Source organism: Phoxinus phoxinus (genome assembly GCF_949152265.1).
Source record: "Phoxinus phoxinus genome assembly, chromosome: 18".
Taxonomy (NCBI): domain Eukaryota; kingdom Metazoa; phylum Chordata; class Actinopteri; order Cypriniformes; family Leuciscidae; genus Phoxinus; species Phoxinus phoxinus.
In genome coordinates this window covers 19,111,995-19,136,291 of record NC_136893.1, presented here as the reverse complement: position 1 = coordinate 19,136,291, position 24,297 = coordinate 19,111,995, and the positions used below count along the sequence as shown (strand labels likewise).

The following is a 24,297-nucleotide window of genomic DNA, read 5'->3' as shown; positions in this document are numbered from 1 at the left end:
GAATGTCACAGAGACGTGGCAGTTGGTTTATATCATTCATACTGACAAGCAGCCTTTGGAGTTTCATTATTGACAGCTGCCAAGCCACTCCCTAGCAACAAAATAGAGTACCCTAGCAACCATTTTGCAAGACCTATATCTCTGCATCAAAACATCGTATAGAGATGGGGGTTGGTTTATACATTCACACTGACTTTGGAGCTTCATGATTGGCAGCTGCCAAGCCACTCCCTAGCAACCAAACAGATTACCCTAGCAACCGTTTTGCAAGGCGTATATCTCTGCATCAGAACATCGTATAGAGATGGGGGTTGGCTCTTTTGACTCATGCTAGCAAACAGGACTTGCTACATGCTACACATGCTAGCAGTGAATAGCTACATGCTAATATTGATTAGCTAAGTGCTAAATCATGCCAATAAAATGCTACAAACTCCATAGTAACCGTCTGTGACAACTACCAAACACCTAGTAACACCATAGCAACGACCCAGAATACCCTAGCAACTGCCTAGCAACGCCCTAGCAACCACCCAGAATACCCTAGCAACCGCCTAGGAACGCCCATAACACCCTAGCAACCGCCTAGCAACCACCCAGAACACCCTAGCAACTGCCTAGTAACCGCCTAGCAACCACCCAGAACACCCTAGCAACCACCTAGTAACCACACAGAACACCCTAGCAACCGCCTAGCAACCACCCAGAACACCCTAGCAACCAACCGAACAACACGAATAAGCCATATCTCAGCAGCAGAACATCGTACAGACATGGTTGTTGGCTCGTATGCAATCATGTACCACACTCTAGCAACCGAGTGTCGAGTTTTGCCACTGCAAGCACCATTCACATTTTCTTCTGGAAATGTACGTTCTAGTTAATGGTGCTTGCCTATAGGCAAAGCAACATTAGTGTTCTCCTCCATACTTATAATAATTATTATTCTTCCACACAAAAGTTCGGCGCGAAACTCGCCCCGCACGGTTTGTCACAGACCCCTGGGTGAGGTGTCAAATCGACCGGCTCATTGAGGAGAGGTGTGCTATATCTTTTCTAAGCGATCGGGTGTACGATGTTCGCACAGCGGACGAAAAAGCGGCCAAAAAAGTCCCATTGACTTAACATTGCGGAATTTTCAGAAATTCAAATCCCAACTGTCATTTTTCACACACACAGACACAAAGGGCCTGACACCCCTGCATGTCTCCCCCTCTCTCTCCCTCAGAGGATTTATATTATCCAGCAGCCAATAAGTAATGGCCTAAAATCTTTATAGCCACACCATAGCAACCAGTTACAGCACCCTAGCAACCATAAGCTATAGGCACGAGGCCGCAGGCCTCGTGCACTCATTATAATGCACTCGTTTAATAGAGATTTTAAATACTCTATAAAAACTCACTCGTAGGCATGAGGCCGCAGGCCTCGTGCCTAACCTTAGCCCTAACCCCATAGTAACCATCTGTGGTGCCCTAGCAACCACCCAGAACACCCTAGCAACCATAAGCTATAGGCACGAGGCCGCAGGCCTCGTGCACTCATTATAATGCACTCGTTTAATAGAGATTTTAAATACTCTATAAAAACTCACTCGTACGGCCTCGTGCCTAACCTTAGCCCTAACCCCATAGTAACCATCTGTGGTGCCCTAGCAACCACCCAGAACACCCTAGCAACTGCCTAGCAACATCCTAGCAACCACCCAGAACACCCTAGCACCCCTCTCTCTCCCTCAGAGGATTTATATTATCAAGCAGCCAATAAGTAATGGCCTAAAATCTTCATAGCCACACCATAGCAACCAGTTACAGCACCCTAGCAACCATAGGCTATAGGCACGAGGCCATAGGCCTCGTGCACTCATTATAATGCACTCGTTTAATAGAGATTTTAAATCGGCCGAGTGCCTAACCTTAGCCCTAACCCCATAGTAACCATCTGTGAAAACTACCAACCACCTAGTAACACCATAGCAACCAGTTACAGCACCCTAGCAACCATAGGCGGCCTCGTGCACTCATTATAATGCACTCGTTTAATAACACAACCACTCAAAATACCTTAGAACTCCCTAGCAACACCCTAGCAACCACCCAAAATACCTTAGAACTCCCTAGCAACACCATAGCAAATACCCAAAACACCTTAAAACACCCTAGGAACCACCCAGAACACCCTACCAACACCATAGCAACCACCCAAAATACCTTAGAACTCCATAGGAACCACCCATAACACCCTAGCAACCACCCAAAATACCTTAGAACTCCCTAGCAACACCATAGCAACCACCCAGAACACCCTAGCAACCGCCTAGCAACACCCTAGCAACCACCCAGAACACCCTAGCAACCACCTGAACACCCTAGCAACCGCCTAGCAACCATCCAGAACACCCTAGCAACTGCCTAGCAACACCCTAGCAACCACCCATAAGACCCTAGCAACCGCCTAGCAACCACCCAAAACACCCTAGCAACCACCCGAACAACATGAATAAGCCATATCTCAGCAGCAGAACATCGTACAGACATGGTTGTTGGCTCGTATGCAATTATGTACCACACTCTAGCAAGTCGCGAGTGGCGAGTTTTGCCACTGCAAGCACCATTCACATTTTCTTCTGGAAATGTACGTTCTAGTTTATTATTATTATTCTTCCACACAAAGTTCGGCGCGTAACTCGCCCCGCACCGTTTGTCACAGACCCCTGAGTGAGGTGTCAAAACGACCGGCTCATTGAGGAGAGGTGTGCTATATCTTTTCTAAGCGATCGGGTGTACGATGTTTGCACAGCGGACGAAAAAGCGGCCAAAAAAGTCCCATTGACTTAACATTGCGGAATTTTCAGAAATTCAAATCCCAACTGTCATTTTTCACACACACAGACACAAAGGGCCTGACACCCCTGCATGTCTCCCCCTCTCTCTCCCTCAGAGGATTTATATTATCCAGCAGCCAATAAGTAATGGCCTAAAATCTTCATAGCCACACCATAGCAACCAGTACAGCACCCTAGCAACCATAGGCTATAGGCACGAGGCCGCAGGCCTCGTGCATTCATTATAATGCACTCGTTTAATAGAGATTTTAAATACTCTATAAAAACTCACTCGTAGGCGGCCTCGTGCCTAACCTTAGCCCTAACCCCATAGTAACCATCTGTGGTGCCCTAGCAACCACCCAGAACACCCTAGCAACCATAAGCTATAGGCACGAGGCCGCAGGCCTCGTGCACTCATTATAATGCACTCGTTTAATAGAGATTTTAAATACTCTATAAAAACTCACTCGTGCCTAACCTTAGCCCTAACCCCATTGTAACCATCTGTGGTGCCCTAGCAACCACCCAGAACACCCTAGCAACCATAAGCTATAGGCACGAGGCCGCAGGCCTCGTGCACTCATTATAATGCACTCGTTTAATAGAGATTTTAAATACTCTATAAAAACTCACTCGTAGGCGGCCTCGTGCCTAACCTTAGCCCTAACCCCATAGTAACCATCTGTAGCAACCACCCAGAACACCCTAGCAACTGCCTAGCAACCACCCAGAACACCCTAGCAACCACCCAGAACACCCTAGCAACTGCCTAGCAAACGCCTAGCAACCACCCAGAACACCCTAGCAACCACCTAGCAACCGCCTAGCAACCACCCAGAACACTCTAGCAACCGCCTAGCAACCGCCTAGCAAAACTCACTTGTAGGCACCTACGGCCTCGTGCCTAACCTTAACCCTAACCCCAGGAGATGCAGATATACACTAAGAGCACCCTAGCAACCACCCACAATGACTAACTAAATGTTAAATGATATCAGCACGGCTGTGATAGGTCATAGGCACGAGGCTGCAGGCCTCGTGCCATACTAAAGGCACTCGTTACTAAATATTTTAATAATTTCATAGCCACGCCCTGGCAACCACTTAGGGCCCCCTAGCAACCATAAAACATATACAAGCCATATATCAGCTCCAGAAAATTGTAGAAAATTGTAGAAACATGGAGTTCGGCTTTTTTTGACTCATACAGTTTATGAGATGATATTCAAAGACTAGTTGATAGTCCAAACATGCTGTTCGGTATAAACGTGTAACAACATGAATTACTTTAATTACAAAATTACTTGTAGTTTCAGTGATTTTTCTTTTATTCCTTAAAAAAACTTTATCTGTGGCACATAAAAACAATTTTTTTTTTAATTAAAATTATTTAGATATCTTATTTTATCCATAGGAATGAAACAGTAACTAGGGTAACCAGCATTCGTTTTGCCAGGTTGGGCGGAGCTTCCTTCCCAAATATATTTTTGTGCAAGGGTATAAAATAGTTTATTAGCAGGGATAAAACACAGCTTCTCATATATGTTTGCTCCATTACTGATGATTGACAAGAGCATTACATACATACTACCCACTGTTGCTCAGTATTAAATTATAGCTTGAGATGCATGATATTTTAATTTGCTAACAGAAGGATACACAAGAAGCACGTGCATGGACGCGCAGGCGGTTGTCGTGGTAACGAACATCACATCAACCTCTTGTGCATCTGTGCTGAGCTTCCGGTGAAATCACAAAACGAAATGCACACGGTATGTCCCTGCTTGATACACAACCACTGATGAGCATATTCGGTTTGGATGAGTAAAAAAAAAAAAAAAAGATTAGAACCTAGAACCTCAGACAGGCTTGTCAAAAGTTCTGACTCTAGACCATTGTAGTACACAGTCAAAACTTCTCGGATCTATGCATTTATTCACGTGAAAATGCTCAGCCTCAAAACAAAATAACCATTATTTATGGAAATATAATCGTAATATGCTGAAATAGACAGTAATTGAATTTAGACACACTTTAATTTAATTATGAAAACAAATATTTTTGATTTTGACAGGGCCAGCAGAGAAGTGGATATAAAGTAGTTAAATCACTATGTGTGATGAAGCCTGCAACAGCTTAATCTCTCCGACGCACGTCAGCGTCCGAATTCACTCACTTCATTACATATAGTGCTATGGGGGTTAGTGAATGAGTGAAGGAGTAAGCGGTTTCGGACACAGCTTCGAGACAATTCGCTTCCGAGTCATATTAAAGATTTGTTCACGATGAACGAATCGTTCATGACCGACTCATCACTAGAAGGTGTGATTCTATTGGTCGTACAATCAAAGCTCGCTGCTGATTGGCTGAGAGATCGACTTCACCGGAGGAGAACTGCAAACTTCCCGCATTATTCTCTTGAGGTGAGTTCAGATGGTTGTTGTCAAATATGCTGTTTTATAAAGCCTTGTAATGTCAAACGCAGCTCTTTTTTTTTTAATTAAATATAGGCAATATTATCTGTATTACAATATGAGATGTGGTTTTTATCGTTTTTGCTAACACTAGAACTTTTTTTTTTCTCTGTCAAAATTGTAATGTATGATAATGTCTGACGTTACAGCGTCTTTGTGTAAAAACGTAAAATGATATGTGTGTTTGATGGCTGTATTGCGTCCTTTGGTTTTTGATGTTTGTGTAGCTATAGCTTAACGTTAACGTTACTCGCTGTGTGAGGAGTGTATTCATTTTGGCGCTTATTTTAACGTTTCTGCTGAGGTAAAACATTTAACGCCCAATCAAAGTTATAGTCTCCGGTGAGAACGGATTCCAGTGCGCGCACACTGACAGTTATCATAAACAATAAAGTGCTAATATAATGTAGGCAATGTTATTGGTATTAGTATGAGGTGTAACGTTAGTTTATATCAGTTGTGTTTACACTGAAGCTACCCTTTTCTCTGTAAAGATGGTAATGTATGAAAAGTAAGGCTTACAGGCTAGCCACACTTATATCTTTGTGTGAAAACGTAAAATTATATTTTGTGTGTTTGATTTATTTTACATTCATGCATATGGATGGATGTTAGAATAAAGTGTCGTTGATGCAGGTCGCTTCACGTCAATCAAAGGCAGCGTTGAGCAGTACAGCCAATCAGACGCGTTTCTGCTGAGTTTAAAAATGCAACATCCAATCGAAGGCGGTTAGATTAGTCACCGGTGAAGAAATCCGTTGATAGCAGATTTCAGTGCACGCTCACTGACACAATTTTCTAATCATAAACCACAAAGTGCAAATATAATGTTTAAGAAAACAATTTTGCACAGAGTAGACTGCTTTTTTTCAGGGTTTATCCTGCATTGAAAAATGTTTTGGCTGCCTCCAAAGCAAATCAACCAAAGCTTGATTTGATCGGTGAGTGATAGATTACTGCTGCGCTTTTGACAAGGCGCGCACTGAAAGAACGAGCAGAGAGAGAGAGCGCGCCCCAGCTCGAACCGCGCGCGCGCGCCCTCACCGTCTTTAAAGCACTGCAAATCTGTCTCTCCCTCGCTCAATTAATCAAATTCAAATGACACGATGGTAAAAGTTCGGAACAACAAAGTTTCACGATTTTTTTCCTGAATTATCGCTGGGTGTGAATTGTGCTGAAAAACAATTAGCCTTATCTTCTCTGAAAAGCGTTCCGCACATTCAGCTGACATAAACTACACTTTAAATAAACGAGAAAAAACTAACTTACCCAGTGATGAAATGTTTTCTGTGTTGACACAATCTTATGCGATGTCCTAACTACTGGGATAGTAACGTTACACGTCCGATTCGCGAACTATGACTCCTTTGAACCGATTCACTTTGAACTAAATTCACGAGACGTCTGAAACCAATCGATAACACTTTACAATAAGGTTATATTTATTAAACACTAGTTTAACTTCTAACTTCATTAGTTAACATTAACTATTAATAAACTGCACTTCTACAGCATTTATAAATCTTTGTTAATATTAATTTCACCATTTATATAGCTACATTATTGAAATCAAAAGTTGTATTTGTTAACATTAGTTATGCACTGTGAAATAACATGAACAAACAATGAACAGCTGTATATTTATTAACTAATGTTAAGAAAGGTGAATAAATACAGTAACACATGTGTTGCTCATGGTTTGTTATACATTAACTAATGTTAACAAATCAAACCATATTATAAAGTGTTACATACAAATAAATTACTCAGAACACCTCCTAAAGTAAGTACTTTCCCCATTTATTTTAAGAGTGGTTAGCAAGATTTAACCTTAATAAACTAAAGTATTTTCAGGTTATTTATGACAATGTGTAGATTTTTGTAGAAAATTACAGTGGAGTGAGGTGAAAATTTTCAGCTTTTTCCCCCAGTGTTAGCATTATTTGCAATGAAAGTTCAAGTTACATGGGTTGTTAGTGTGGTGTTGAATTTTATGACACTCTTGTTTCTCTGTTTCAGAATACTGTTTTCACGAATCCTTACTGCATTTTAAAGGTAAAGGTTTAATTACAGACATGGCCACAAATACAAAATGCTTCAGATTTGGCTTCTTGATTAGAAAATAGTTATAGTTAAAAAATTATCAGGATAAAAAAAAAGCTATTAAAATAAAAACTGTTTTGTTTATGCAAGAAACTATTAATTACCCATCCATTCTCCAAACCACTTTGGATGGCCAGTCCATCAGAGGTTTTAGGACGCATATTTGACATAACTTTGCTTCTTGAAAAGAATGTACTTCAAGAAAAAGACTCTTCTTGAGATAAAAAAAGATTCTTGAGATAAATATATAATTAATATTGAATAAGTTATGGATAGTTAACTCGAGTTTAGTCATTTTTCATTGTTGTTATTGTTATTTTTTTCAGACTGACTGATCAGAGCACAACCTGCATCTTCTGCTGCACTTTTCTCCTTGGTTAGTATTAATATGGTTTCTTAAGCTGTACTATGACATTTTCATCACATCACCATAATTGTAGTCCCTGTGCTCTAATACGTCTTTCTGTTCTGTGTCTTTACAGGTTCCTTGTATTTTGGCGTTTTCTGCAGAGAGCATTTAATTTCTCACCCCCGCTCCCCACAAAAAAAAAAAAAATAAATTATTTTACAAGTTTACACAGTGTCTCTTTCATTGTTGTTTAACTGTTTTGTTTTTTCTTCCTGAGAGTACTACAGTTGTTATCTTTTCAGGCTCAACAGCAGTTACATCGGGAGACGTTTCAAAGTATGTGCCTATCAAAGGGAGAATGTCCTGTCAAAATGAATTTGACTAACAAATAAGTGTATTTTATTATGCATTACTTTTGAGGATTAAAAATAAATTCATGGTTAATTTTGATGTTTTGAGTATTGAAAGTAAAATCTCTACTTTTAGAAGTTACCTAGTTAGATAAATTTGTCAACAATTATTCTTTTTATCTCTTCATATTTTAAAGGATGCCGCGGAAAGGAAAGAGATCTCAGGCTCAACAAGTGCGTCGGCGAAAGGAGGACCTTGAGGATGAACAGACCAGAGCCTCCAGGAATAACCGGGTACTATTGATATCTGTGTCTTGGATTTCAACATGCTAATTTCAGGGCACCTTAATGTTTGGGACTAGGACTGTTATGATTCGTCGATTAAATTTGAGTGCTTGATTTGTAAAAAAAAAAAAAAAAGAACAACCTTGATTGCAATTTACACCTTATGATTAAATCCAGCCTAGCGTTAGTTCTAGCTGGTCACTTTAGTCAAGCTCGCATCAGCTGTCTCTCAGCTCATTAGAAATCATTCTAATATGAATATATGCGGATTTGATGCTCAAAAAACATTGAGCTAATAAGTGTATCATAATTTACAAACACATTTTTTGCCTTTTTTTAGTTTCTTTATAACTTTTCAAAAATGTCTTTATGTCAAACACTATGAATTGTGATTTAAAATTTAACATAGAGCACTAATTTTGACCAGCAGCCTAATTTCATGAATGATTATTTACAGGTTGAACAGGCAAGCACCAGTGCAGCTGTAGCTCAGTTTTCGGGTAGAATGCATGCAGAAGGTGGTGATATTGCACCCAGGGTTGTGTCTGTGCAGGCATCTCATTGTCAGGGTGATTATAGGTATGACAGTTTCTCAAGAAATCATCAGTGCACCTGTGTAGCGTTGACATTTTTGGCCAACCAGAGTGAAGGGATTGCGTTCAAGATGCCTGACCTTGATAGAATTCTAGAGGAGGGAGATGCGTTATATGTCAGCATTAAATTGCAGCTTATTGCTGAAAGACAGTTTAATCGCAACCTTCTGACGATGGAGGAAATACCGTTGAGTGTTGCATCATTTAACCGGACACACAATGTGCTGAAGTCAGGAGTGATGATCGGATACCTCAGAGCCACAGGGATCCCTGGCACTGAAGAGTGGTGCATTCCACTCACTGAAAGACTGCAGTGTCTCTCCACAGATGTCAGGCATGCTTTGCTCATTGTTGCTCCTGAGTGTATTGCTGTGTTCAGAGACGGATCTGGACGGTACGGATACTTTGATTCTCACTCGAGGACTGCTGCAGGCTTGCCCCATCCTACTGGCCATGGAACTGCTGTCATGTTGACTTTCACCCACCTGAGTGACATGACAGACATACTTCTACAGATCTTCCAGGATCGTGGTGATGAGACCAGCTATGAATTCATGCCTGTATCTTTTGAAACAGAGCAACAGTCTGTCCAGATGCCTTCAACATCTGTCTGTGAACAGGTATCACAAATTATTTCAGCTCTACCAGAACCAATAACAAATGTTGGAGCCAATGTAAATCTGGTTGGCTCAGGAGCTAAAAACCCAGATGTGATATATAAAGCAAATAAGCACAGGAGAAGAAAAGAAATGCGTAAAACATTAACATTTTCAAAACAACGTGGAAAACTTGAGGGCACAACTGCATCTAGAAATGCAAAAAGGGATTATGACAAAGAGAAGTATGTCAGCTGTTTGCAATTCCAAACAAAGAAAAAAGAAGTCATTAAGCAAAAGTATCATCAGGATCCTCTTTTCAGAAACAAAAAGAAAGACTATATACAGAGGAGATACCGGACAGATACTCTCTTCCAGAAGAAGATGAAAGATTACATGAAGAAGAGATACAGCACAGATGCTCTCTTCCAGAAGAAGATGAAAGACTACATGAAGAAGAAATACAGCACAGACTCTCTCTTCCAGAAGAAGATGAAAGACTACATGAAGAAGAAATACAGCACAGACGCTCTCTTCCAGAAAAAGATGAAAGACTACATGAAGAAGAGATACAGCACAGATGCTTTCTTCCAGAAGAAGATGAAAGAGTATAATAAGAAGAGATACAGCACAGATGCTCTCTTCCAGAAGAAGATGAAAGAGTATAATAAGAAGAGATACAGCACAGATGCTCTCTTCCAGAAGAAGATGAAAGACAATATGGTTAGGAGGTACAGCACCGATACTCTATTCCAGAGGAAAATGAAAGCCTACATGGTAAAGAGATATGCAGGCGACCCAGAGTTCAGAGCACATCACATCCTGCGATGTACCCTGCACAAGACCCAGAAATGTGCTGCCGATGCTACATATCGTGTTTTTCATCGATTGCAATGCGCACTCAGGATAAAAAGGAAATATAGACCTTACATCCGTTCCAGCCAGGAAACACCCCAGCCTTTGGTTAACAAAGTGATGGAAAGTGCCATACATGCATTCCGGTGTAAGATTCAGCATGGCCCTACACATGTCTGCACAGTCTGCCACAGAGCCCTGTTTCCTAATCAAGTCAAGGTCTGTAATAGAACGAGATATGACAAAAACGTTCATGTTGCAGCGTCTTGCCTAACCGGGAAGTATGTTCACGCTTGTGATAGTGCCTGCTCAGGTTCCTGCGTAGTACCGGAAGAGAGAAGACAGGAATGGATTTGCCACACTTGTGACAACCATCTTAAGAGAGGACAGATGTCTTCAATTGCAGCAGCTAACAAACTGGAGTTGCCACCAATCCCTGCGGAATTGGATGAATTAAATGTCCTTGAGCGTCAACTCATTGCAAAAATTTTACCATTTGCAAAAATAGTTTCATTACCCAAAGGACAGCAGAGAGCAGTACGTGGTGCCGTCGTGTGTGTGCCCTCTGAGATGGAGAAGACTGTCAACTCTCTGCCAAGACCAAGAAGTGAGGCCCAGCTGCTGCAGGTGAAGCTGAAGAGACACGTTAAGTTTAAAGGATACCAGCAGTTCCAGACTGTGAATATGCATAACGTGCTTGCAGCTTTATCAAAGCTGAAAGTAATGCATTCAGAATACAGGGATATCTCCATAAGAGAAACTGCTGTATTTGAAAGTCCCCTAGACGAGGAAGCTGATGTCTCTGAAAGTCACCTAGACGAGGAAGCTGATGTCACTGAAAGTCACCTAGACGAAGAAGTTGATGTCTCTGGGAAGCAACAAGTCGATGTTGCTGAGCAGGATGAGCAACAAGTTAGCGTTGAGGAAAAGGATGAGCTTCGACCCGGCCTCACATTAGACACGTGCATGCAGCCGCCCGACATCGGACAGGAGATCTTGTCGTACGGTGAGGGAATATTTAGTATCGCACCTGCACAAGGACATAAGCCTGTTGGATTTTTCAAAATCCCAAAGCTGGAAGCCATGGCGTTCCCTGTTCAATTCCCCACTGGACAGAATTCCATTGACGAGGAAAGACAAATTTCAATATCTCCCAGTATGTATTTCAACGCGAGATTGTTCAGCGTGGACACGCGTTTTGCAAAAGATCAGAGTTATCTTTTCTTTGCACAGTTTGTAACGGAAACGCACCTGGCTAGAAACAGCATGTCTATCCAGTTGCGAAAAGGCAAACCTATTACAAGAGATGGCCGGAGAATTTCCAACAGACTGCTTCAAGACAACCGGGAGGTTGAAAGATTGCTACACAACAGAGACGCCACACGGTTCATGCAACCACTGAGAGGCACTCCATCGTATTGGGAGAAAACTTTGCGAGATCTACAGGCTATGATAAGACAGTTAGGAGCCCCTACGTTTTTTTGCACGTTCAGCGCAGCCGAAATGAGATGGCCTGAAGTAATAACCGCAATCAAGGCCCAACAAGGTGAACACGTCGACTTTTCCGAGCTTGACTGGACGACGAAGTGTGAAATCCTCCGAAGCAACCCAGTCACTGTCATGCGTATGTTTGAGAAACGGGTGGATGCGCTAATGACTCATCTGCTTTTGTCGCCAGCCCAACCCATTGGTGAAGTTGAGGACTACTTTTACCGAGTGGAGTTCCAAGCTAGAGGAAGCCCACATATCCATCTTCTTGTTTGGATAAAGGACGCACCCGAGTTTGAACAGGACTCTGATGAGGATGTTTGTAACTTTATCGACCGCAACATAACCTGCCGGTTGCCCGATTCCTCGGCTGATCCTGAGCTTCACCGGATCGTCACAGAGGTCCAGCTTCACAGCAGGAACCATTCAAAGTCCTGTAAGAAGGGAAATGTATTGTGTCGATTTGGGTTCCCCAAACTACCGGTGTCTAGCACCAAGATCACTCGTCCGCGACCACAGCGTCCTGAAGAAGAGGATGACACGGACACTTCTCCATCCGGAAGCTGCATGTTTGCGTCTAAAACCACACAACCACAGCGTCCTGAAGAAGAGCACGAGAAAAAGCAAGCGGACAGAAGGAAGTTGAGACAGGAAGCTGCTCGAAAGGCAATGAGCGAAGCCAGGACCAAACTCAAGCCGGTGTGGGATCTGTTGAATGACCCCCAAGCCTCCTTTGACAGCTTGTCAGAGCTACTGACAGAGAGTAAGATGTCCATCGAGGATTACAATGAGAACGTCAAAGCATTGTCCAATGCCAACGTGATTCTGCTGAAGCGTGATCCAAAGGAGTCTTGGGTGAATGGATACAATCCTGATTTATTAAGGGCATGGAACGCCAATATGGACATTCAGTTCGTTCTTGACGCTTTTAGCTGCGTTATGTACATGCTTTCGTACATTTCCAAGCCGGAGAATGAAATGGGCGATTTACTTAAAAACGTAATCAAGAGTGTGCGCGAGACGAACGTTAGCGAGGAAGATGAGATGAAGCAGATAATGCAAGCCTACTCCAAACACAGGCAAGTTAGCGCTCAGGAGTCTGTGGCACGAACATGCAGCTTACCGTTGAAGAAGTGTTCACGAAGTGTTGTGTTTCTACCGACGGATGATGACGCGCTAAAGATGAGTCTTCCCCTTAGTGTCCTACAAAATAAAAATCCAGATTCAGAGGACGTCTGGATGTCGGGGATGATCGATAAATACAGGGCAAGGCCTCAAACGCGTGATTTTGAAAAGATGTGCCTGGCAGATTTTGCTTCGGAGTGCCGCATCGTGTATGGTCAGCAAACGGAAGGCAAAAATGTTCACCGGCTGCTCAACGGCATGGGTTTTTTTCAGAAAAGAACGTCTGGGAAGGCTGCAGTCATTAGGTTTGCACGTTATTCGGAGAAAAAACAACCCGAAAAGTTTTACTGTAGATTACTAAAGCTTTATATGCCGCATCGGACCAACGAACAGCTAAAACCTCCAAGATTTCCAACCTACGAGACGTTTTACAAAGGTGCATCTGTGGAACTACCTTCTCACCCTGGTTTGCTGTTTCCTGTCTGTGCCATAGTTCAAGCGAACAAGGAGAAGTTTGAAAAACACAGTGACGAGTTGGACAAGGCATTCGATCAGCTGGAACGGCAAGGACCGCCTGAGAACGCATGGAACGCTTTTGCACCTGAAGTAGAAGTGGATCGCTTGGAGTGCGTCGCCGAACGACTAGACATCATTCCGGATGATGAGGACGTACAAGATGATATCCCAGAATTCCAGGTTCTTGAACATGGAGACGGGGTCGTGCCACGAATAGAGGCACCGCAGATGAGTGTTGAATTTGTCAGGAAGTTGTTCAGAAGTCTCAATGAGACGCAGGCAGCCATATTCTACACGGTCTGCCAGTGGTGTCAGAAGCGTGTGTGGGGTCATAATCCAGAACAGTTTTTCTACTTCGTGTCAGGTGGTGCTGGTTGTGGCAAATCGCACGTCATCAAGTGCATACACACGGAAGCCACCAAGATTCTGCGACAACTGCCTCGACTACGGGAGGAAGGGGATCTCTCCGTGCCTACGGTGCTCTTGAGTGCGTTTACTGGAACGGCCGCATTCAACATTTCCGGTAAAACACTCCATTCCATTTTGAAACTTCCAAGGAATCTGAAGCCACCGTATCAAGGACTTGGAAATGCCCTAGACGAACTACGAGCAAAACTACGCGACGTGGAGATTCTTATCATCGATGAAGTGTCCATGATTTCGAAGGATCTTTTTGCCTACATCAACTGGAGATGTCAGCAGATCAAAGGCAGCAAGAAACCTTTCGGGGGAATCTCTGTCCTCGCCGTGGGCGACTTTTATCAACTGCCACCTCTGGGTAAAGCCAAACCCCTCTGTGTGTACGAAGAGGATGTCCTGGATTTCTGGAAAGACCATTTCCAAATGGTTACTCTCTCCGAGATCATGCGTCAGAAAGAAGACTTGGCTTTTGCCCAACTTTTAAACCGCATACGGGTGAAGCAGAAGACCGACGACCTTGCCGAAGAAGATCGAGCTTTGTTGCTCCAGGCTGTGAAGGACCCCAAAGACTGCCCGTGTGATGCACTGCACGTATTTGCCACCAACAAGGAAGTCCACAGACACAACACTGAAACAATCCATGCTCTTCACACTGACATCATTACCATCGATGCCGAAGACTACAGGAAAGACCCAAGAACGGGAGGGATGAAGAGACAAGCGAGGCCCGTCACCGGTAAAAAGGACGACTTGCCTGACACCATACAAATTGCGTTGGGAGTACGCATAATGGTGACTAGGAATTTGGATGTCGAGGACGGTCTATGCAATGGGTGCTTTGGGAAGATTTCTCGTATTGTCAATAAGACAAAAGATGGAATCGACACCGTACACATGCTAGGGCTTCAGCTCGACAATCCACATGCAGGGAAGAAAAACCGCAAAAGGGTGCAAGGTGAAGACGACGACTGTGTGTACATCGAGAGATCCGAAGAAAGTCTGAGGAAAGGAGCCGTTCGTCGACAATTCCCCATCAAGTTGGCCTACGCCTGCACAGCTCACAAAGTCCAAGGCATGACGTTGGAGAATGCCGTGGTTTCACTGAAGAAGATATTCGAGCCGGGAATGGCCTACGTTGCCCTCAGCAGAACGACCTCGCTTCGTGGACTACACATCACGGACTTCAGCGAAAAGAAGATCTATGCCGATGCTACAGTCACAGCATCGTTGGAAAACATGACGAGAGCATCATTCGAAGGAATCATGCCGCTTTTACAGCAGGTGAGGGAAACCAACTTGGATCAAACGCTGAAAATAATCCATCACAACACAGAAGGACTGTCATCACACATCGAAGATATCCGATGCCATCACGAACTGCTTCTGTCGGATATTCTTTGCATGACGGAAACTCACCTGACCGGGTCACTCATGACACCCCACGTCCAACTGGAAGGGTACAACGCATTTATGCGCAACAGACATGTCTCCTACTCGACACACCAAGAAATTGCACAGAAAGCTGGTGGTGGAGTCGCAATATATTGCAAAGAGCATATTTCTGCTCAGCCTAGGCAGTTTATACAAGATGTGACCGATCTGGAGTATGTCGTCATCAAAGTGGATAGCCCGATCAAAGCAACGATCGCTGCTGTGTACAGGCCGCCACACTACGGATTTGAAGAGTTCTCGAAAAACTTGAAGAGTCTGCTGGATTATTTGGACATCGTGGACGAACATCCAGTACTAATCTGTGGAGATTTTAATGAGGATCACCTCAGCGCAGGGAATAAAACTGTTCTGGAATTGTTCCAGTCTAAAGGATACACGCAACTGATCACCACAGCAACAACCAAAAAGAACACTCTACTGGATCATATATACATCTCTCATCCGGATTTGTGCCTTCAGTCAGGTGTCTTGCATAGTTATCATAGTTATCACAATCCCGTGTACTGTATTTTGCGTAAATGAGTTTTTGTGATGGACCGGTATTGTTGTATGTTGCGGTAGCTAGTATGCCATACGGAACCGTTTGCCACTGCATCCGCTACTAATGACTACAGTGGGGCTTCCGCGGCCTTATACAAACGGTTGGGCGCGTATGGTTGGGTTGTTATGCCATACGGAACCGTTGCCAATGGACCTGGATTCATGACATCAACGGGACTTCGACAGCCTTCATCAAACGGGTTGGCGCGTATGGTCGTGTTGCGGTTAGATTGTGGCGTTAGAGATTGTGGTTAGGAGATTGTGGTTAGGTCATTTTAAGGGTTTATACCACTGAGCTACGAGGAAGGAGCAACGTCAGCAGCAGCAGCAGCAGGAGGGACAGAGGACTAGCGTGACAGCTCCAGGGAGGACACAGACAGTCAGTGCAACAGTGGCAGTAAGTTATAAAAGACAAGGGAAAGAGAGAAGTAGCAAGACACCATTGTAATGTTTGATTTTGACCTTATAACATACATTTTAACTTGAATTGATGTTCAATCTACAAAATTTGTGACAATCTGTGCGGGATATGCAGTCCCCTGCTATTCTATGATTGATATGTGCCCTTCTGTAAAGTTGCAGGAAGAATTGGGAGACCATAGCAGTCCTGTCTGTATATGAGTGTGCAATTTACCTTCTAAAGCTAAGTGTTAAATTTTTTTGCTTTAGCTGTGTACTACTGCTTTGCATAACCGCGTTTGAATGGAAATGTTATATTTGAATCTCTAATTTTGATTTTTATGTTTTTCATGAACCAGCCAAATGAAGTGAGATTGTCTGAGAAGATCACGTGTGCTACATCAATGACGACGACGAGCTGGATACCAGATTATGTGTCAATTTCTTTCCGTAAGTTTTATTTCTGAGTTTGTTTTTTAATTTTCATTAGTATGGGTGTATTCGTGATCCCATTGTTCATTTGTTAATTTCATTGCCCAGAGAACAGGTCCAAATAACTATGGCATTGAGGACAACTCTGAAGAATGAAGAAGCAGAGGAAGAAGCAGAGGAAGAAGCACACTGAGGTCAATACTACTGATAAGGTGTAGTATTTCAGTGCATTTTATTATACAATGGTTTCAGGGTTTTTCCCGCGTCAAATGTCTTCGTTGGTGGCCAACAGACACTGTTGTCCTATCTTGCTCTCTTATTTAAAAAAAAGAGCAGATTTTACCACTGGATTTCATAATTTTGTTATATGATCATATTGCATATAAAAATAATAGAATCAAAAGGTTTGTTTTAACTAATAGTCTTAATTTTCTAACATATAGCTAACAATTGAATAAAATGAACAGCTAGCTAACAACAACTTGCTATGTGCTTTATGATATTAATCACTCCAGTATGAACTTTTTGACAGTTATTTATTTTAAAAACTGCTGTTCAATGTTTATTCATGTTAGTTCACTGCATTTACTAATGTTAACACTTACAACTTTTGATTTGAACAATGTACCGTATTAGTAAATGTAAAAATCACTAACAAAGATTAATAAATGCTAAAAAAGTTAAATGCAGGAAAAACCATGGGTTTTGTTCAAAGATGTATGATTTGATGTAAAAACTAAAGGCTTACATCTGACCCATCAACTATGCTGCTCAATAAGTAAACAATTCAAATAAATTCACTAACATTATCATATATGTTTTATCTCCTCTGCCCTCAGGATATCCAGGGAGACAGATGCGTGCCATTCAGCATAGAAACACCAGAGACTGAGTTCACCTGAGCGCAGATTGAAACCAGCTTCTCCTGAGCAAACCTGAGAGACGGTCTGCGGGTGGAACTCCAAAGTTGAAACCAAATGTCTTTTTAAAGACAACAACGGCTCTTTTCAGAGCTACCCACTCCTTCAAATAAAGAGCATTTTTACAAATGTATTCACAACAAAATTCTCAGCACTATAGGCTAAACTAGTACATAATAAATAACAAATATATATTTTTATAATCTTAGGGGTAATGTTTTAAAGATAATTTTAATACAAAGTATATCTAATAACTAGTACAACACTAGGATCTAATCCAGGGATGGGCAACTCCGGTCCTGGAGGGCCACTGTCCTGCAGAGTTTAGCTTCAGCCCTGATGATAACTCACCTGCCTGTATCTATCTAGTAATCCTGAAAACATCGATTGCCTTTTTCAGGTGTGTTTAATTAGGGTTGGAGATAAACTCTGCAGGACAGTGGCCCTCCAGGACCCAAGTGGCCCATCCCTGATCTAATCCATTTGCTGGGTGGAATTTGACACAACAGGCATTTAAAAAAATCTTTTAAATAAACATTTGGTTAATTGACACACACTGTGTTTTTGTCTTTATTGAATGTTATTGAAAGTTAGTCATCATTGTCACATTATGAATATTTTCTTGTGAACTTCAGAGAAGATCCAGGTATATTCACAGATGGTTCTTTAAGATGGTAAGTGGTCGGGTCATTTAAAAGCTTACATTTAAATTAGCTTTATATACTCAACATTTATAAAATCAAGACCGCTACATGTACAGGGTATCAACGGTCAATTAATGTTTGATGCTTTGAACAGAATAACACGCATTCATATTCAGACACAACTGTTGACGTGTCTTCACACAGCTTCACTGAACAGCATCCAATTGGCATTTTAATTCAGAAGTGTGCATAATTGGAGGAATATTGATATATTTAGACAATCATCAATTCGTATTCAAATAAATTTTGCGACCTGATGACCATTAATGGAGTCCAGCGATCGCTGAACAAGTTCATGACAATTATGACCAGATGGTGTAGTATTGTATTCTAACATTTTCTCATTTCTTAATTCTAAACTTTAAAATACACTTATTTTTTTATTTATTTTAACTACAAATGAAATTGAAAACAACTGTTAAATTATATTTAATTTTCATTGAAGTATTAATGTGCACCGCGATCCATCAGATCTCGTGTGTCAGAGTTAAGTGCCTGAGTGTAAAGTAACTGCTCATGTATACTCTACTGGGTCCTCCACAGAAACGAGTGAGTTGTGCCATTTAAAACAATAAAAAGAATATAATATACTCATGTGCAACCGGGTGGTGTTTTTTGCCACGGCAAGCACCATTCACATTTTCTTCTGGAAATGTACATTCTAGTTAATGGTGCTTGCCTATAGGCAAAGCAACATTAGTGTTATTGCTCATACTTATTATTATTCTTCTGATTATTCTTTTTATTCTGGACAAAGTTTGGCGCGAAACTCGCCCCGCACCGTTTGTCACAGACCCCTGGGTGAGGTGTCAAATCGACCGGCTCATTGAGGAGAGGTGTGCTATATCTTTTCTAAGCGATCGGGTGTACGATGTTCACACAGCGGACGAAAAAGCGGCCAAAAAAGTCCCATTGACTTAACATTGCGGAATTTTCAGAAATTCAAATCCCAACTGTCATTTTTCACACACACAGACACAAAGGGCCTGACACCCCTGCATGTCTCCCCCTCTCTCTCCCTCAGAGGATTTATATTATCAAGCAGCCAATAAGTAATGGCCTAAAATCTTCATAGCCACACCATAGCAACCAGTTACAGCACCCTAGCAACCATAGGCTATAGGCACGAGGCCGCAGGCCTCGTGCACTCATTATAATACACTCGTTTAATAGAGATTTTAAATACTCTATAAAAACTCACTCATAGGCACGAGGCCGCAGGCCTCGTGCACTCATTATAATGCACTCGTTTAATAGAGATTTTAAATACTCTGCGGCCGAGTGTCTAACCTTAGCCCTAACCCCATAGTAACCATCTGTGAAAACTACCAACCACCTAGTAACACCATAGCAACCACCCAAAATACCTTAGAACTCCCTAGCAACCACCCAAAACACCTTAAAACACCCTAGCAACACCATAGCAACCACCCAAAACACCTCAAAACACCCTAGGAACCACCCATAACACCCTAGCAACAACCCAAAATACCTTAGAACTCCCTAGCAACACCATAGCAACCACCCAAAATACCTCAGAACTCCCTAGCAACACCCTAGCAACCACCCAAAATACCTTATAACTCCCTAGCAACACCATAGCAACCATCCAGAACACCCTAGCAACCACCCAAAACACCCTAGCAACCACCCAGAACGACCTAGCAACCACCTGAACAACATGAATAAGCCATATTTCACCACCAGAACATCGTACAGACATGGTTTTTGGCTCATATGCAATTATGTACCACACTCTAGCAAGTCGTGAGTGGCGAGTTTTGCCACTGCAAGCACCATTCACATTTTCTTCTGGAAATGTACGTTCTAGTTAATGGTGCTTGCCTATAGGCAAAGCAACATTAGTGTTATTGCTCATACTTATTATTCTTCTTTTTATAATTCTGGACAAAAGTTTGGCGCGAAACTCGCCCCGCACCGTTTGTCACAGACCCCTGGGTGAGGTGTCAAATCGACCGGCAAATTAAGGAGAGGTGTGCTATATCTTTTCTAAGCGATCGGGTGTACGATGTTCGCACAGCGGACGAAAAAGCGGCCAAAAAAGTCCCATTGACTTAACATTGCGGAATTTTCAGAAATTCAAATCCCAACTGTCATTTTTCACACACACAGACACAAAGGGCCTGACACCCCTGCATGTCTCCCCCTCTCTCTCCCTCAGAGGATTTATATTATCCAGCAGCCAATAAGTAATGGCCTAAAATCTTCATAGCCACACCATAGCAACCAGTTACAGCACCCTAGCAACCATAGGCTATAGGCACGAGGCCGCAGGCCTCGTGCACTCATTATAATGCACTCGTTTAATAGAGATTTTAAATACTCTGCGGCCGAGTGCCTAACCTTAGCCCTAACCCCATAGTAACCATCTGTGGAGCCCTAGCAACCACCCTGAAGTCCCTAGCAACTGCCTAGCAACCGCCTAGCAACCACCCAGAACACCCTAGCAACTGCCTAGCCACCACCTAGCAACCACCTAGAATGGCCTAAAATTTTCATAGCCACACCATAGCAACCAGTTACAGCACCCTAGCAACCATAGGCTACAGTCATTATAATGCACTCGTTTAATAGAGATTTTAAATACTCTGCGGCCGAGTGCCTAACCTTAGCCCTCATAGTAACCATCTGTGAAAACTACCAACCACCTAGTAACACCATAGCAACCACCAAAAATACCTTAGCAACCGCCCTGAACACCCTAGCAACCGCCTAGAAATGTCCTAGCAATCACCCAAATACCCTAACAACCACCCAGAAAACCTTAGCAATTGCCTAGAAACCACCCGGAACACCCTAGCAACCACCCAAAATACCTTAGAACTCCCTAGCAACACCCTAGCAACCAACCAAAATACATTAGAATTCCCTAGCAACACCATAGCAACCACCCAAAACACCTTAGAACACCCTAGCAACCACCCATAACACCATAGTAACCACCCGAAATACCTTAGAACTCCCTAGCAACACCATAGCAACCACCCAAAACACCTTCGAACACCCTAGGAACCACACATAACACCTTAGCAACCACAAAAAATACCTCAGAACTCCCTAGCAACACCATAGCAACCACTCAAAATACATTAGAACTCCCTAGCAACACCCTAGCAACCACCCAAAATACCTAAGAACTCCCTAGCAACACCATAGCAACCACCCATAACACCCTAGCAACCACCCAAATACCCTAGTAACCACCCAGAACACCGTAGCAACCACCCAGAACACCCTAGCAACCGCCTAGCAACACCCTAGCAACCACCCAGAACACCCTAGCACCCTAGAACACCACCTGAACAACATGAATAAGCCATATCTCAGCAGCAGAACATCGTACAGACATGGTTGTTTGCTCGTATGCAATCATGTACCACACTATAGCAACCGGGTCGTGTTTTTTGCCACTGCAAGCACCATTCACATTTTCTTCTGGAAATGTACGTTCTAGTTAATGGTGCTTGCCTATAGGCAAAGCAACATTAGTGTTCTCTTGCATACTTATTTTTCTTCTTATTATTATTCCACACAAAAGTTTGGCGCGAAACTCGCCCCGCACCGTTTGTCACAGACCCCTGAGTGAGGTGTCAAATCGACCGGCTCATTGAGGAGAGGTGTGCTATATCTTTTCTAAGCGATCGGGTGTACGATGTTCGCACAGCGGACGAAAAAGCGGCCAAAAAAGTCCCATTGACTTAACATTGCGGAATTTTCAGAAATTCAAATCCCAACTGTCATTTTTCACACACACAGACACAAAGGGCCTGACACCCCTGCATGTCTCCCCCTCTCTCTCCCTCAGAGGATTTATATTATCATGCAGCCAATAAATAATGGCCTAAAATCCTCATAGCCACACCATAGCAACCAGTTACAGCACCCTAGCAACCATAAGCTATAGGCACGAGGCCGCAGGCCTCGTGCACTCATTATAATGCACTCGTTTAATAGAGATTTTAAATACTCTATAAAAACTCACTCATAGGCACGAGGCCGCAGGCCTCGTGCACTCATTATAAGGCACTCGTTTAATAGAGATTTTAAATACCGGCCTCATGCCTAACCTTAACCCTAACCCCATACTAAAGGTTTTAATAACTTCATATTGTGTGTGTGTGTGTGTGTGAGCAAGTTTGTGTGTGTTAGAACACCCTAGCAACACCATAGCAACCACCCATAACACCCTAGAAACTGCCTAAAATACCTTAGAACTCCCTAGCAACACCATAGCAACCACCCATGACACCCTAGCAACCACACAAAATACCTTATAACACCCTAGCAACACCATAGCAACCACCCATAACACCCTAGCAACCACCCAAAATACCCTAGAAATCCCTAACAACCACCCAAAATACCTCAGAATTCCCTAGCAACACCATAGCAACCACTCAAAATACCTTAGAACTCCCTAGCAACCACCCAAAATACCTAAGAACTCCCTAGCAACACCATAGCAACCACCCAAAATACCCTAGCAACCACCCAGAACACCATAGCAACCACCCAGAACACCCTAGCAACCGCCTAGCAACCACCCAGAACACCCTAGCAACCGCCTAGCAACCACCCAGAACACCCTAGCAACTGCCTAGCAACCACCCAGAACACCCTAGCAACTGCCTAGCAACCACCCAGAACACCCTAGTAACCACCCAGAAGACCCTAGCAACCAACCGAACAACATGAATAAGCCATATCTCAGCAGCAGAACATCGTACAGACATGGTTGTTGGCTCGTATGCAATCATGTACCACACTCTAGCAACCGAGTGGTGAGTTTTGCCACTGCAAGCACCATTCACATTTTCTTCTGGAAATGTACGTTCTAGTTAATGGTGCTTGCCTATAGGCAAAGCAACATTAGTGTTATTGCTCATACTTATTATTATTCTTCTGATTATTCTTTTTATTCTGGACAAAGTTTGGCGCGAAACTCGCCCCGCACCGTTTGTCACAGACCCCTGGGTGAGGTGTCAAATCGACCGGCTCATTGAGGAGAGGTGTGCTATATCTTTTCTAAGCGATCGGGTGTACGATGTTCACACAGCGGACGAAAAAGCGGCCAAAAAAGTCCCATTGACTTAACATTGCGGAATTTTCAGAAATTCAAATCCCAACTGTCATTTTTCACACACACAGACACAAAGGGCCTGACACCCCTGCATGTCTCCCCCTCTCTCTCCCTCAGAGGATTTATATTATCAAGCAGCCAATAAGTAATGGCCTAAAATCTTCATAGCCACACCATAGCAACCAGTTACAGCACCCTAGCAACCATAGGCTATAGGCACGAGGCCGCAGGCCTCGTGCACTCATTATAATACACTCGTTTAATAGAGATTTTAAATACTCTATAAAAACTCACTCATAGGCACGAGGCCGCAGGCCTCGTGCACTCATTATAATGCACTCGTTTAATAGAGATTTTAAATACTCTGCGGCCGAGTGTCTAACCTTAGCCCTAACCCCATAGTAACCATCTGTGAAAACTACCAACCACCTAGTAACACCATAGCAACCACCCAAAATACCTTAGAACTCCCTAGCAACCACCCAAAACACCTTAAAACACCCTAGCAACACCATAGCAACCACCCAAAACACCTCAAAACACCCTAGGAACCACCCATAACACCCTAGCAACAACCCAAAATACCTTAGAACTCCCTAGCAACACCATAGCAACCACCCAAAATACCTCAGAACTCCCTAGCAACACCCTAGCAACCACCCAAAATACCTTATAACTCCCTAGCAACACCATAGCAACCATCCAGAACACCCTAGCAACCACCCAAAACACCCTAGCAACCACCCAGAACGACCTAGCAACCACCTG

General features: G+C 43.0%; 2 protein-coding genes across 14 annotated transcripts in view; one reads left to right on the top strand and one right to left on the bottom strand.

The window, feature by feature from the left end:
- The window catches only part of rgs19 (regulator of G protein signaling 19), a 72,067-nt gene that overhangs the window by 29,915 nt on the left and 17,855 nt on the right, over nucleotides 1-24,297 (bottom strand). The gene's annotated exons all lie outside the window — the stretch shown is intronic.
- LOC306985980 (uncharacterized protein) lies at nucleotides 7,319-18,119 on the top strand. Its single transcript, XM_079588812.1, has 8 exons — nucleotides 7,319-7,356; nucleotides 7,731-7,780; nucleotides 7,887-8,089; nucleotides 8,301-8,397; nucleotides 8,846-16,370; nucleotides 16,550-16,822; nucleotides 16,913-17,016; nucleotides 17,644-18,119. Exons 4-5 carry the CDS (start codon nucleotides 8,302-8,304, stop codon nucleotides 15,953-15,955), a joined length of 7,206 nt encoding a protein of 2,401 aa, XP_079444938.1. The 5' UTR covers nucleotides 7,319-7,356; nucleotides 7,731-7,780; nucleotides 7,887-8,089; nucleotide 8,301; the 3' UTR covers nucleotides 15,956-16,370; nucleotides 16,550-16,822; nucleotides 16,913-17,016; nucleotides 17,644-18,119.